The 16,874-nt window shown below is 40.7% G+C and overlaps 1 protein-coding gene across 4 annotated transcripts in view; it reads right to left on the bottom strand.

The window, feature by feature from the left end:
- Nucleotides 1-16,874, bottom strand: part of fstl5 (follistatin-like 5) — a 162,787-nt gene that overhangs the window by 93,927 nt on the left and 51,986 nt on the right. For all 4 annotated transcript variants that reach the window (XM_054793025.1, XM_054793022.1, XM_054793023.1 and 1 more), the window contains exon 4: nt 13,479-13,727. In XM_054793025.1, the coding sequence (XP_054649000.1) occupies nt 13,479-13,727 (249 nt within the window). The remainder of the gene's footprint in view (nt 1-13,478; nt 13,728-16,874) is intronic.

Here is a 16,874-nt window from a genome sequence, read left to right as displayed (position 1 = left end):
ATTTAATTGATTTTAGCACACAAACCCTCCATATGCATGAAGCTTACATGAAATATTCATGAAAACATGTTGGGAAAATTTTTACAAAGCCATGAACTCTGTGAATAAATTATTTGGTAAAATAAACTGATCAAAAAAATCATACATAAAGAAATACATTATTTCACATTTTACTTAATTCATCATTTAATTATCTATTTATGATTAAAAGGTATTTATATGAAATAGATTTTAGCACAGGAAACCCTTCATATGCCTGAAGCTTACATGAAATATTCATGAAAACATGTCAGTGGTCAAAGTTCCTGACGACTTTGATTAGAAACATCGCCTTCTGTCTTTTTACAGTATATGAGCATGAAAGTGTGCGCCGTGCAGTTGATGCTTCAACATGTTAGTACAAAAATATCATTTGAGCTGTTGCGTTTTTCAAGGTCGGGTACTTCATACGTAATAATTCTTCAGTTTGCCAAGACTTGAGAAGTGCTTTCAATTTGTTGATGAAGTGCTTTGAGGTGTCTGAAAGTTACACCCATTTCTCTCACATAAAGAGAATTTAAAGAACACCGGGGGCCACTTATTTGATGTTCTTCACCTTTTCACACCTTTTCGTTGATTCAAACACGCTGAAAAGGAATGGGATGCAGGTGACGGCGTGCCAGGTCTGGTGACTGGGTGGATTATCTTAGATCGTGTTGTTGGTGATAAGAGCATCACCTTTATGCCTTCGGGGTTGCCATGACGACGAGACAAAGCCCATAAGACGACTTTGCCAATCTTGTAATGATGGTCAGGTATACATTTTAACGAGGAGATTGTTCTTTGCGCCGGAGTTGTTATAGCAAGACAAAACAGAAGAGACAAGCACGTCCAGTGGGACGTAGAGACGCCTCGTTAAGGTGGATGGTCTCCAGAGACCTCAGACTGTTGCTGGGTTGTTGTTGTCAGCGGTGCAGCTTGGGGGAGTTTGAAGCAACTGGTTTCTCAAACTAGGCTAATTAGTGTTGCTCATTATTGCGTATTGAGGTACATAAAGTACAGTACATGCATCATGTTGTACTTCTTTAAAATGTCTGCTAAATATTTCCCCTATTATGCAAAAGCGACTTCTGAATCATGTGCCTCCCTAACCGTAATATGCCTCCAATATAGTGCCGAGGACGGCCGCCTCGGTGTTCAGCTCTCTTGTACTTTTGGTGTTTTTGTTTATTTGTTTTGTTTTTGTGACGCCCTCGCTGGTCAAATACTCTAAGAGAGGCACTTCCAAACATCGGCCAGTCCTCTGCTGGAGCTTTTTCATTGTTTTTGAACAATTCTGAGAGTTTTGTGGAGATTCTTTTTGGAGGCGCAGCAGCTCTCTATGGCATGTGCTGGATACGCAGATGGGCTAAGCGTGCAGGAGCGCTCGTTAAGCTGAGGCAGCGGTGATGACGCACGCCGCTCCCATCACTACATCTGGTGAATGTCCGCTTCCTGGCAAACAAGATGGATGAACTGCTGCTTCTCCTCAACTCAAAGATCAACGCAGACTTTTGCTCTGTGTTTCATTGAAACCTGGCTCTGAGACCACATCCCGGACAGCTCGCTACAGCTGCCGGGTTTTCAACTACCACAATCGGACCACGTCACAGATCTCTCGGGGAAGATGAGAGCAGGCGGCACCTGCTTCCACATAAACCAGAGGTGTCAAACTCAATCGCTCAGGGGGCCAAAACTCAAAGACTACTTTATGTTGTGGTCAGAACTAGACAGTACCCCCCACCCACATAGATTTTTTTTACATTGGAGTGGGGGAAATGTGCATTTTTTTGTGTCCATTCATTTCAATTTCTCCTTTCCGATAGTCCGCGGATATATGACTATGGTTGTTTTGGCGTAGTTGTTTGTTTCAGTGAAGTGATTCTTGATAGACCACCACTTCATCATTCTCCCAATGTTAGGCAAAAGCTAAAGTATTTTATATCAACAGAAAAATATCACAATCCATGAGATGTGTAACCCAGAAGAGTTTGCATCTGTTACGCATTCCCCAGCATGCTTTGCTGTAGTTCCAATGATCACGTTAGACTGTCTTATAGTTAAAGTGCTGCCATTTTTAGTCATGCACAGTTAAATTATTTTGACTTTTGGTCTGAATCTGGCACCCTTATTAAGAATGGTTGTGAATTTCTTTCTATGTACAATATAGTTTCCACTTTTGAAATCAAAATGCCAGAGGAGTCGTTTATACCGGAGGAATCGCTTCATTACGCAGATCGCTGTAAGAACTTTTTTTGATAAGGTCCGTCAGGTCACCTAATGCTATTTTCCAAACAGTCCCGCGGGCCGGATGACATTGGAGCGCTGGCTGGATCTGGCCCCCAGGCTTGAGTTTGACACATGTGACATAAAGAAACACACTGTTAAAGAGGTCATGCGGCCCTCATTTACAGACTTTATTAAATTAACTGAAAACCTTTTTATTCTCCGTGGGAGTTCTCCTCGTTTGTCTTGGTCGCTGTCTACATTCCACCTCAAGCCTGCGTAGTGGAGGCGCTACAGCATCTGGCTGACCAGATAACAGACGTGGAGAAAAAACACCCAAACTCAGTCCTAATGACTGCACCTCAGAGGACCCTTCTTTGAAACTCCTGAAGTTTGCAGACGACACGACAGTCATCGGTCTCATCGGCGAGGGGTAGGCATACAGATGTGAGGTGGTGTGGTCGGAACAATCAAGAGATGGACCTGCTCAAGACTATGGAGATGACAGTGGACTTCAGGAGAACCCCCCACCACAATCCTCAACAGCTCAACAGCACAGTGTCTAATGTGGACACCTTCGGGTTTCCAGGAACCACAATCTCTCGGGACCTAAATTGGTCGTCCCACACAGACACTGTAGGAAAAAAGGCACAGCAGAGGTTGCGCTTCCTACGACAACTCAGGAAGTTCAATCTGCCCCAGGAGCTGCTGATGCAGTTCGACACCGCAATCATTCAGTCTAGTGTTGCTAACGTTTGTCCCACTGACACTAAGGGCAGACACAGGCGCTGTCACATGATCCAAATGCCAGGCCGATGTCACGGTGTGACATCACACATCTTTTGCGCCACTTCCGTGTGCGCCGCTTAATATTTCCACCAGTATTCCATCCCGGTTAAAGAGGAGAGGGGTGGGGTTGACATTCCCTCCCGTGCACTAATGAGAGCCTTCACTCAACACATGGCTGTCATCGCTTCTCCAGTGGATAACGCAGTTTTGACTGACATCAGCAGTCCAGCGGCAGCGATAACAGCTCGCACCTCTTTGCATAAAACACTTCATGTGATAAATGCCCCCGTCGTCGCATGGAGGAAAACATCTGAACACAATCTGTGTGTACAATCCAGCCAGGCACAAAAAACCTTGCAATCTCATATATACTGCCGTGTAAGTTAAATGCATATCTCTATGTATTTATGCATGTGCATTCAATTACTCGCAATATAAAGGACCACCGGGGGCTCTTTCACTGAATATGTAAATTCTATAAATACTTCAATATAAATGACTTGGTGTACTGTTTGCATATGTTATGTTGAAGAGGCAATATTTGGGATGGATGCTGCTGCTGCTGCTGCGGGGGGGGGGGGCACGTTGTTGATTAAGACTTCATCTACGTGATCATTTATTCATCCAGACGCTCTCATATCTTTATAATTAGAAGGTGTTCATTTGTGGCATTAGTAGCTAGATGACGTACTCGTGCAATTTGCATAAATTGCCGTGTTGCGTGTGTGTGTCATTTTTATTGGCGCCGTGGGAGACAAAAAGTCAGCATTGAACATAAAAAGCAAAGGAAAAAGGTTTAGAAACACAAATTACCTTTTCTTCCGTTGCTTCATTGTGTTTTTTTTTTTTATGTCACAAGCGAGACGGAGCTGCCTGTGGGATCTTTGAAATAACGGGTGTCCAAATTGCGGCCCAGGGGTCATTATCGGCCGGCGGCTGTTTTTTTATTGGCCCGCGACACATTCTAAAATTATAATTTAGCAAGACAACTAAAATAAATTTCAAAATCTGCAGTAATTTAACAAAAACATCCATCCATCCATTTTCTAAACCGCTTCTCCTCATTAGGGTCACGGGGCATGCTGGAGCCTATCCCAGCTGACTTCGGGTGACATGTGGAGTACACCCTGGACTGGTCGCCAGCCAATGGCACGCATTGCAGGGCACATACTGTATAGACAAACAACCATTCACACTCACATTCATACCTATGGACAATTTAGAGTCACCAATTAACCTAACATGCATGTTTTTGGATGTGAGAGGAAACCGGAGTACCCGGGGAAAACCCAAGCACACACAGGAAGAAACATGCAAACTCCACACAGAAATGCCCAAGGGAGAATTGAACCCAGGTCTTCCCGATCTCCAGACTGTTACTGTGTTGGCCAACATGCTAACCACTAGACCACCGTGCGTAACCACTAGACCACCGTGCATTAACAAAAACAATGTAAAAATATTAACAGAAAAACTTTGTAATCTAACGAGATAGTTGTATTTTTACTAGAATTGCGTTGTAATTTTACGAGGAAAAATGACACAATTTTAAAAGCATAAAGTTCAAATATTAAAGAAAAAAGTCTTAAGTTGTTATATCAGGAGAAACAAACAAAACAACATTAGGATGCGGAAAAAGTTATGAGAATAAAGTCAAAATATTATAATATATAATATAATATCATAACAAACCTTTAGCTATGCTCAAATCCTCAGCAAACACCAAAAGCACAAAAGAACAAAACATTAAATACATCTTTAAATATCAGGAGCAACTCAACTCAAGGCAACTCAAGGAGCAAAATACTTTACTTTGAACGGTATTTTTTTGTTTTTAGAAAACAGAGGCTTGTAGGAGAAACAAAAAGTGAGTAAAACACCTTCATTACACTTAGAACTACAGTACATATAAACTTCATTATTAGTTTGTGTATTTAAAATTGGCCAACACGTCATCAAAATAAAATTAAACAATTGTCTTGGCAGCACCTCTCAAAGTCTAGACAGCGTAATAGTTACATCTGGACTCGCCTCCAGCCTCCACCGCTTATCTTGTAGTTAGGACTGCTTCTTTATTTATTACACATCGTTCTTCCATCACACGTTCTGACACACTGGCAGGTAAGTGATCGAGTCCGAATGAGCCTTGAGTGTAATGAGTAGTCATTTAATGAAGATTAAGAAACTAAAACAGGGCGAGATCCGCTCCGGTGGCATCGCGCCTCGAAGATGCGTGGATCTCCACTATGCAGTGTGCAGCAGGAGCTTTACTTTCATTTTTAAGTTCCCAAATAACAGAAAACTCTCCAGCGACGGCAGAAAAATTAGCTAAGATTTGTCGCTAGTCGCTTTTGAGAAAATATATCACCAAATGTTGCCAGATTTAGCACGGAGCGAGGAGGAAGGCGGGGCAGCAGCCTCGCTCAGGAGCGCTGACACGCACAGCAAAGCGAGACAGACCTGCGTGTCAACATATGGTTGTTTTTGATATCGTGCTTAAAAGAAATATCAATATTTTGATAATATCGATACATCGCCCAGCCCTAGTTGGTTTACAAAATATCAAAGTGGCCCTTGTATCATCGGGGGGGGCACAGGAGCACAGGAGCACATGCTACTCGTTGAGACAAGCGATACGTGCTTTCATGTTAGCCTCTCCAAAAATGTCCAGTAAGACCTGAACAAGTTGTTTTTTTAAAAGGTGTGAATGTTCACAAAAAAATCTTGGCAGCTCCTGCTTAATCTCAGACAGACCAGGTGCGTACCAGGTGTACGATGCCATCTACTGTACGGAGTTGGAAGGACAAGCTGTATTCACAGGCAGTCCCATTATAATGTGCTTATGAGCGAGGGCCAAGCGTCAAATCTGTTTGTGCCAGTACAAATTTATTCCTGGCATGCCGCCACAAATAAATGAATGCATGACGTCCTGGCATATGCATAAAGAAAGGATTTGTGGCATATTACGTGATGTAACTCACGTACACACGTAGGTTATTGGTATATTCTGCTATATTTATCAGCCAATGTTTCACCAAGAGCTTCTAAAGTGGACTTTTAAAGAGCAGCTAATAGAGTTGTCATTTTTACATGCTGTCATTTTAACTCTGGTCCGTGTTGCATTTACATTTGAGCTCAAGTTCACTTACGTGCAAGTAGGCCGAGAGCAATCTCTCAAGTGTTTTGGGAGCGCAGGATACTAAAAGTATGCGAGGACAGCAGTCGTGCAGGCAGCAGGAATGCACAAACACTCACCAAGCAGCAAGGCAGGCACGGTGTGCACAGAAATAACTATGGAACATCGCATTCATGTTTCCGAGCGTGAGTCCACGTCTATATGGAGCTGCTTTAAAATGCTGTGTATAAGGAAGGCGTACTCACACAAGGCCACCCTTACCGTGCAATTCCCCCTCCCGCTGCCGGCCCCCGATGGCCTGCGCTCACACTGAGCATTGCTGCTTCAGATTGTTCGCTTGTGGCATTACTTCTGTTCCGTTGTATTACGGTACTGCAATTTCCCTGATCTTGTGGATGAGTTGTATTTATGCTGCGCAAGGTGCAATCAGGGATTTCATTTCAGATTTAAATTGAATTTTGTTACTTAGATTTAGATTGTTTTTACATTTACATTTGTTTTTACTTAGAATATATTTTTTTAAGCTTTATTATGAATTTATTCAGGCATTTCATCAAAGAAACTAGAAAAGCACTCAAGCGCCATAGTTCCCCCCTATTGTGATTCACTCCAAAAGAATCATCCTTTTGTGGCGGTGCAGTATATGCACAAACGCCGAAAATGGTCATATCTCGCGATGTTAAAGATTCCTATAAAAAATTCCTGGATCCAGACGATGATCCGGATCTGCCCCAAAATGTAATCAGTTCCTGAGCATTTCATACAAATCCATTCTGAACTTTTCAAGTTATTTTGAACACAAACAGACAAACAAACAGGTAAATGCCAAAAACATAACCTCTGTGCTTGCGCGTGGCGGAGGTAATAAGGAAGAACATGATAACTGCATACAAAACAACCCAAACAAAATAAAATAAAATAGATTTTGAAATGAAATGAAATGAAATGACTTTACTATACCGCACGATGGCCTAGTGGTTAGCATGTTGGCCACACTGTCAGGAGATGTGGAGGATCTGGGTTCGAATCTCTGTGTGGAGTTTGCATGTGCTCCATGTGCGTGGGTTTTGTCCGGGTAATCCGACTTCCTCCCACATTCCAAAAGCATGCATGTTAGGCTAATTGGTGACTCTAAATTGCCCGCAGGTATGAATGGTTGTTTGTCTTTGCGTGTTCTGTGATTCGCTGGTGACCAGTCCGTAGTGTACCCCGCCTCACGCCCAAAGTCAGCTGGGATAGGCTCCAGCATCCCCCCGGCACAGAAAAATAAAGAATAAATTAAATTAAACTAGAAAAGCACTGGGACAGCACAGACCTCTGCCAAGCTCCATAGTTCCTCCCATATTGTGATTTACACCATAAATTTTAGTCCCACATTTATTTTCTCTACATATTTAAATTGCTAATGTTAACATGCTAGCAGTGCTAATATGCTAACATCAGCATGCTAAGTCCTAGTATAATAGTGCTAAGTCGTTATATAAGTTTCTACCTATGAAAATGGATAAAAATGCTACTATGCTAATGTTAACATGCTAGCAATGCTAACATGCTAACGTTAGCACTATCATGCTAGGTCTTTGCTTGCTATCGGCTCATGGTTCATGGTTTTAATTCACCCTGAACATGCATATGAGTCAAACAGTAGCACATCACATAGTACAATTCACAATTTTGCATGTCCAAAAAGGAGTAGGAAGAAGCAAAGCTTATTTAATCCTACCCTGCTAAGTGTTTATATATTTGTCTACCCATGAAAATAACACAAAAATGACAGTATGCTAACATTCGCATGCTAGCAATGCTAACAAACACCTAGCATGAAAGCACACTGTACCAGGAAGGCTAAAAGTCTCCAACGAGTTGAGAATTTTGACTTTGGAATGGTTTGAATCGGTCGAGAAATGTGGAAGTAGTGAGAACTCATTTGATCAAAGGCATTTTGCATTATGAAAAATGTGACTGTCAAGAAAAGTGGGAATTCTTGGTATGTGGAAAATGGCATTCAAGCCCTGAATTAGTCGAATGCTGTGATGTTGGAACGGTCTGAATCCGTTGAGAAATGTGGAAGTAGCAAGAACTCTTTAGAGCAAAGGCATTTTGTGTTCTGGAAGAAAAAATGGGGGAATTTTTGTGCTGTAGCTAAAAGGATGAATGTCCTGACTTTGTTGAATGAGTTGATGTTGGAATGAGGTCAATGGGGTGAAAAATGTGGCAGTAGTAGCAGGTAACAATAACGAGTTGTACGGAAAAAGGGTGAATTTTGGGAACATTTTGACATTTTTTATTTTGGATCACCCCAAAAATGTAATCAGTTCTTGCATATCCCAAATCCATTCAGACTTTTCAAGTTATTTTGAACACAGACAGACAGACAGACAGACAGACAGACAGACAAACGCAGGCACAACATAACCTCGCATTGCACTTGGCGGAGTTACTTAAAAATAATAATAAAACAAAACCAATCAGGCATCGGTTGTATATTACGTATTTTACTCTCATTTTTGACTCTCTGGCTGCGAGCCACCCAGAACGGATCCGCGACCCCACTTTTGGGCGCTGACCCACCAGTTGAGAATCCCTGAATGAAATGACACGTGTGAATTACGCACACGGATGTAGTCGGGGGTCAGCCAGCACGAGGTGGGTTTCTATTTTATGTCGATGATGAAATGACGATGATGAATCTGCTTTCATGAAGAAGCCAAAGCGATCATGCCGCACATGATTACTCCATAGCAGGTTACCATCTACATGTCTTATGTAGGAGATTTGGACGTGCGCTGATTTGCTTTCAGAGTGTATTTAAATCCATAAAAGGTGGCCCGCGCATCCTTCATTTTTTTTTTCCTGAATGTGGCAAAGATTTGGACGCCTCTAGCCTAGCCCTCAGATGAATATTGCGCTTGTAAGCAACTTACACTTACCGCCCCCAGGGACAAAGAATAATTGGTGTTTTTATGAAATCAATGGCAGCAAAGAGTCAAGCTTCTCCGTGGAGAGAACTGAGACATGAACTGCACAGCGAGAAGCCACCGGCTCCCAGAGCAGCAGCGTTGTTTGCTTTGGATGTCTCATTCACTTCCACGACGGCTAAAAACACAGTTTGACAAATAAACAGTACGTGTGCTTGTTTGTGTTTGTGTGGAAATATTCATGAACAAGTTTGCCCCTTGCTTGTCTGCGATGCTTACATGACATATCGGCTGCAAGGTTATCTTTCCATTCAGGCGAAGCCGCTTACGCCGACACCCGCGGGGTGGCTGACTGACATCGACGTAAGCGGTTGTCGACTGAAGCGAAATCCAAACTGAAACTAAGGAGACATAAGCAGAATCGGTGATAACAAATGATGTTTGATACTGTAGAGAACTACTGCGCTAATTTTGTTGCATGTGTCTCAGCTCAGGTACAAATGTGCAAATATTTCTTCCGGTGCATAACAGTCTTAAAAAAAGAACAATAAATGGGAGCGTTTTGTTCATTTCTTTGATGATCTGAAACGTTTAAGTGGGACAAACATGCAAAAGAAATAAGCAATCAGGAAGGAGGCCAACACTTTTTTCACACCACCGTACTTTCTTGAATATTTCCACTCTGGTCTCATAAAAAGAAATCATTTTTCCTCATAATATTACAGGTTTATTCGTGCAAAATCGCAACTTTCATTCCAGTTACTTTTTTTCCTCTTCATTTTTTGACTTTATTTTTGTGAACTTACAGCTCTTTTTTCCATTTGTGCAGTTTTTTTAATAGATTTTTTTATTATTTGGTTCTTTCCCATAAAATTTGGACTTTGTCGGAAAACATTATAACTATTTTTGATAAACTCATTTTAGAAAAATGACAGCTCTATTCGTTGTATTGATCGTTTCTCCCAACATAACTAAAACACAATAACGTCTTTTGTCTTTAATATTCCAACTGTATATTACTGCTAAAATGACATTAGTTTTCCTCATAATATCACAACTTTATTCTCATAAAAATACAACTTTTTCTTGTTAGATTACAACTTTCTTTTTTCTCTGACTATTTTGACTTTATTTTTGTAAAATGACTGCAGATTATCAGATTATTTGATTTAGTATTCTTGTGTTCTAGTATTCTTCTTCAGGGCGCCCCTTTAAAATGTGTATATATAAAAAAAAGAATATTCATATTTATAGTCTCTCTGGTTTATGGGAAAAAAGACAATATTATGAGGAAGCATTCATGCACAGTTACATTTTATTTCATGAATTGAACAAAATGACAAAAATAAAAGTCGGGGCACCCTGAGAGTTTCAAAGTGTCGGATTCTTTTTCCAAGATCAGACCTTCACCAGCTCATTAGTCCTGAAGCACGTGCCCACAATAGTCATTCGGGAGCGCCAGCTAGTGCCAGTTTCAGGTTTTCTTAAACACGCCGACTCCACAAGCCTTGTGCAAACACTCAGCAACCACGGGTTCCTCTAAGAAGGAGTGTCAGTCAGGAAACATGGAAGCTATTGATGCCCACAATGCCGGGGAGGGCTACAGGGAGATAGCAAAGCGCTTTCAGCTTGCAGTTTCCACAGCGCGAGGTATAATTAAGTAGATCTTAAAAGTAGTAGATCTTAAAAGAGCTGTGCATTGCAAGACGATCCAAGAATATTGAAGAACTGGAAGCCTTTTGCATGGAAGAATGGGGGAAAATCCCAAATAATAGAATCCACAGACTTGCAGTTGGCTATAAAAAGCGTTTCGGAGCTGTGACATCTGCCAGAGGGGGTCTTACTAAGTACTGAAGGTACTGACGCTGTAGGGCGCCCCGAACTTCACACATGCCAAAATGATGGTTTTTATTTTGGGAATTTTGTACAATTTATACAATAAAATGTAACCATGCATCCATGTTTACTGATAATATTGTCACACAGAGACTATAAATATCTATATTCATTTTTCAATATCTAAAATATACAGTTTTTAAAGGGGTGCCCTGACTTTGGCACACAGCTGTAAGTGTAGATATCTGCAACTTATTTTAATAGTGTCGTTAAAAGTTGCCCCATAATGTGTTGTTTCAGCAAACTCTCCAAAATGTCTTTGTGCGGTGAGCGCCGTGTGAAATCACATCATCAACATTATCGGAGCGTTGCCATTTTATCCACTCCATAAGTCGCTAAGTCCTCGGGTAGGCACTTTCTGTTTCTGCCAGCCTTCACCTTCCAGCTCGTGGGGAAGATTAGAAGGGAACCTCTTAATGACGCTTGGGAGGCCGCCAAAGAGACGGCGCCGAGCAGAGCGGCCGAAGTTTGGCTGGTGCTCCTCGCTCGTTGTCTGTGATGTTAGCGTTCCCGATCGAAAAGTCTCCTCGAGTCAATGAGCCAATGACTCAATGAGCGAGCCAGCTTAATGCGCCAACTTGTTTTGGTCATTGAACGCTCTTGTAGCTCTGCGGTGGAACCTTCAAGGTCAGGCGTCAGCTAGTCCCGCATCATTTGCTCAGGTTTGGAAACTATTTTCCTTTGGGAAAGCATGGAAATATCACTAAAACATACCACAAAAGCTTTATTGAGTGTACAGGCAATGTTTGAAGTCTTTTTAACAATTCATTTCCAGTGGAAAAAGAAGCTAACCACTGTTGGTGTCACATATGTGCCTCATGGATCTCATTTTTCTTTAACTTTCTTACCTTTTTTACCTTTAATAGCAATGCAATAAACTCAATCCATAAGGATGAATGTCTCAGCATACCTCACTGCCATACAAGCGTAAAAAGAAGTGAAGCAGCGTTAATAATGGTAAAAACTAAAAGCAATAAAACAGTTTACCTCGGGGGTGTCCAAAGTGCGGCCAGCGGCTGTTTTTTTATTGGCCCGCGGCACATTCTAAAAATATAATTAAACAAGAAAACAATATAATAATAATAATAATAATAATAATAAAAATTAAATAAAAATAAAGTTAAAATATTTAGAGGAAAAAGTTATAATCCAGCAAGAAAAAGTTGTATTTTTAAAAGACTAGTGTTAAATATTATATATAATAATATTGTGTTTATGTTGTTGCAGTAGGCATTATGTTCCCTCTTAATATTACAAGTTTATTCTCATAAAATTGCAGTTTTACTTCTCATTAGAAAAAAACTTTTTCTCTTAAGATTTTGACTTTATTCTTGTAAAATTACAGCTGTTTTTTTCTATTTGTGCTGTTGTTTTTCTTTCATTTTCCAACTATTTCAACATAATTATTTGCATAATTTTACATTTTTCCCCAACCTAATTTTCCAAAAATTACTATTTCATTTCAAGTTTATTTGAGTAAAATTGTGGCTTTTTTTTGTCTCGTTATAATATCACTTTTTTTCTCTTAATATTCTGACTTTATTCTCGTAAAATTACTGCTGTATTTTTCTATTTCTGCGGGGGTTTTTAAATTTTCCACCTATGTAAACTTTCTTCTTGTAAATATTCTTCTTATAATAGTACGATTTTATTCCCAGTATTACAGGATTACATTTCCCCAACACAATTTTCCAAAAATGACAATTTTATTTTATTTTATTTTATTTTATTTTATTTTATTTTATTTTATTTTATTTTATTTTATTTTGTTGTTTTGTTTTGTTTGTTCCTCGTGATTTTACAACTTTCAAAAAATGACCTCTGTTTTCTTTAATATTTCTTTTTTAATTTACATTATTTTGTTTTCATAATATTCTGACGTTATTCTTGTAAAAGTACTACTTTTTTCCTCTTAATATTTTGTTCTTGTAAAAATACTTTTTTCCAGTTCTGCTGTTTTTTTTGTTGTTTTTTTTTTATTTCTTGTTGAATGATATTTTTAGAATGCTCCGCGAGCCTCAAATTGCCCCCGGGTCGCATTTTGGAGTGTAAAAAGAAGTGAAGCAGTAAGAGGTAAAAGCAATAAAACAATATAACGAGGAATTAACTGTACAGGCAATGTTTGAAGTGATGTGTTAGCATAGTAACCGTCTTACAAGCACAAAAAGAAGTGAGGCGGTGTTAATAGTATGTGGTACTGATAAGAGTAATGAAAAAATACTCATTATATGACCGAAAGAGCTACATTTAGTAGCGGTTTGGTTACTGCATGAAACTGGTGAGCGCTGGATGGGTTGAGGGCTGACATTTAGGTGTAGAACTTTCCCGAAATGTACACACTGTATGATGTGGGTTTATTGGCAGTATTAGAGTAAATCCCGCTATAATCCAGTCTTAAAGGCTACAACGGGACCCGATCAGCATCATAAAGGTTACTATTTCTCCACGCGTGCATACAGTCTCCTTCATTAGGTGAAGGTCACGCCAGAGCCTACCTTTGTAGAAGCACTCCTCGCCGTGCACGATGGTGATCCTGCGGCGCTCCAAGCAGGAGGCGCGGTGCAGCTCGCAGTGGTTGGGGTAGAGCTTCCCGTCCGAGCCGCACACGGGCTTGTAGTGGTCTTTGCAGCGGTCCAGACAGTTGCACTCGCCTTGGCCCGTGGCGTGGTTGACAGCGCAGCGACGGCCCAGGCCGCAGTACTTGTGCTCGCAGGCGTTGGCGTTTCCAATGTGGCCCATCAGACCTGGCAACACACAGGAAAAAGGCGCTTTGAGGGCACGTATGTGATTGACAGGTGGACAGGCTGGCTGGTGATGCACGGGACCTCGTCCTGTTCCGTCCTTTTCCCCCTGCGCCAACATCGCATGCTGTTTCTTCTCGCCGCTCAAAGTCTCCGTCGCATTCAAGTGTGCTCGCTGGGAGTGCTGAAAAGTCGCTCCTTTCAAGCCCAGTATCACACAGCATTCATTGTTTATCTATCATCAAAGGCACATCTCTCTCAATTCGCCGCTTTTTGGCGTCGCCCTCGCTTAACCCACGGCAGATGTGCTTTTATTTTGGGGAGCGCTCCAGATAAGTCGAGCTTAGCGATAGCAAATCTGCGCTGGCAGAAACTGGAAAGTCCCACATGGCAACAAACATCATGAATGTTTCAAAATTAGTCTGTTGCTCCTGAAAGCAGCCCTGTCGTACCCTGAACAAGCCTCGACCAATTGCAACGCGGTGGGTGTGGTTGGGAGAGGAGCCGCAACCTTCACATATATGAAGCATTGCATTAAAAGACCCTTCTTATACTGTATCATTTTAAAAGCCCCTAAAATGGGCAGGATAGGCCCCCTTTAAGAAAAAAAAAAACGTTGCCCTTTGAGTGTTTCTTTCACCGTGTTTATTCTCTCAGACCCTAAATTTCATTTCAACCACAGCCTTTTTATTGGGTGTACGCTAGGGTTGGAAACCCGCACGCATGTAGATACACGGGTTATGATACATTTTTTAAAAAAAGAACAATTCGGTACAAGTCGAAAGAGTGTACAGTGTTCCCTCGCTCTATCGCGGTTCACATTTCGCAGATTCGCTGTTTTTGTGAGGGGTTTTATTTCACGAGCCTGGCCCTTTAAGAAGAATTGCATTGTGGGAAGTTGAGTGTCTCTCTCTTGTCTGTCTGCACCACCCATCGTTTTTTGCGTCCTGATTGGCTGTCGACCATTGTCAATCAATCAATCAATCATCATTCTTACAGTATTTTTTAATTAAAATTTTTTTTTAAAAAAACACCTTAAAAAAATAAAATAATTTGTAAATTTCTACATTACATTTTAAGTAAACGGGTGTCAATTTTGGGCCATTATTTTATTTAAAAAAATAATAAACAGTTAAAAATTCCCAAGTTTTGCATGTTTATGTTGTTTGTTGGCAACCTGTCCCACTTTGTTCAACGGTCCTTGAACGCACCATCTGACTTTCTCCCGTGCTGCACAGATTTTCCTTTACCTTTCCGATTCTTTATGATATTTTTCAGATTTTATGTTATGATCTTTTAAATGGTCAAGTTAATTGATGACTTGACTTTGTAATTATGTATATTATTATTTAAAACATATAAATAATAAAAGTAAGTTCATTTTCCTTTAATTTTAATAAATGTTATTGTAGGATTTTAATTATATTTATTTTTAATGAGCATTAAAAAGTAAAAAATAATTTTCTTTGCTTTTATTTTTATTTGTAATTATATTTATGTAGTTGTATAAATATTTATACATTTGTATAAATGTTCTAAATATATAAACAATACAAGTAATCTAATTTGCTTTAGCCTGATTGGTAATCATATTATAATATCTATTTTATTTGTTAAACATCTATTATATTTATTATTTGTGTTAAATAACATTTTGTATGCAGATTTTATTTTCCAAAGTTACTTTTCCTTTATGCTTGTTTCCTATGTGTTTCTATTCATAATAAATAGGTATTTTCCATAGATGTTCCTAGTTATCCAAGAAGACGTTAAAGGACGTATTGCACTGCAGCTAAGACAACAGAAGCATCCATCAACATGTGCTGCCTACCACAAAGCTTTTTTAGCATGTGGACCTGCAGGCTATCGCTACAAACATAAATGGGCATGATACAATATTAAAGAGATGGTTAGACAGCGATAGCCTGAGGTTATTGTGTCTCAGATACAGGATGATGCATCGCGTCTGCATCCTGCCTTTCACATATTTCTATGAAAACGTGACGGCTAACACAGCAGGTTCAGGGATGTGGCGTGCACATTGCGTGTAAACAAGGTGAGAGCATTAAAGCTAATTCAGCCGTCTGACGTCACACTGGAGCTCACACTGCGACCCGCAGACAGACAATTTGCTCGTCTTTTCATTCCCGGCGGTAATGATTATTCCGCCAATTGCTGCGACACGGGCGAGCATCCTCTGCCACCGGCGGGGTCGTTGAAGGGCGCGCTCGTTTGCTATCAGGAGGCAACGCTTGCCGGTCGCAGTCGGCCGACGTCAGACGGGAGCTGTTTGTTTAGTCATGACTCCTATCCTACCAGATTCATAAAAAAAAAAATGCTCCCTGGGAAATGTGTTTTTTTAATGTCTAATTTTTTGTAATTCTAATCTTGAATTTGTCTATCTATCTCATTTCTTCACCTGCAAACCTATTATTAGGGATTCTGGAACTGATTTTTTCATGGCTTTTCGCGTGTGTGTGTGTGTGTGTGTGTGTGTGTAAAGGGAATATTGTAGCAAATGCTGCAAAGGGATTGCAGATGTACGAGGACAGCGGCCCGAGCTAAGCCTCAATATCGCAGTAATGCATAAGTAGACTCCACAACAAACCCCGGGCCCTTTTGGGCTGCCTGCGCTGAATCTAAATGCTAACATCCACACCAAGCGACGTGCCCTGATGTCTTCAAGCACTTTATCGTACTCCCCCACAGCCCGCCCACCCACCCCCCGCAAAAAAACCTGCTCTACATTTCCTATTTGGGTCCCGTTCTTTTTTTTTTCCTTCCTCCTCCTGAACTGAGCGTGTTTGTCTGCTCTCCATGTGATGTTTTCCATTACAGCAGTTCTCCGTCCTGAGGGAGCGAGCGCAGTGTGGTAAACAACAACGAAAGCTGGCGCGAGGTAGGCCAGGATGGAGACTGTCGACGATGACCACCGGGGGCACCAATACCGGGAAAGCTAACAATGCTAATTGCTGTCTCATGTTACATTTTCCATTTCCTGAACTGTAGACTAAATAAAGGTTTTGAAAGGTTTAATTGGACATAGTGTGCCAGTCAAAAGTTTGGAGACGCTTCCTCATTCCTCAACATGGGGAAGTGTCTCCAAACTTTTGACTGGTAGCCTATGCGTGAAAATAATAACGACACATT

Source organism: Dunckerocampus dactyliophorus, chromosome 11 (genome assembly GCF_027744805.1).
Source record: "Dunckerocampus dactyliophorus isolate RoL2022-P2 chromosome 11, RoL_Ddac_1.1, whole genome shotgun sequence".
NCBI classification, from domain to species: domain Eukaryota; kingdom Metazoa; phylum Chordata; class Actinopteri; order Syngnathiformes; family Syngnathidae; genus Dunckerocampus; species Dunckerocampus dactyliophorus.
The sequence above is the reverse complement of the archived record's forward strand: the minus strand, read 5'-3'. Positions and strand labels throughout refer to the sequence as shown.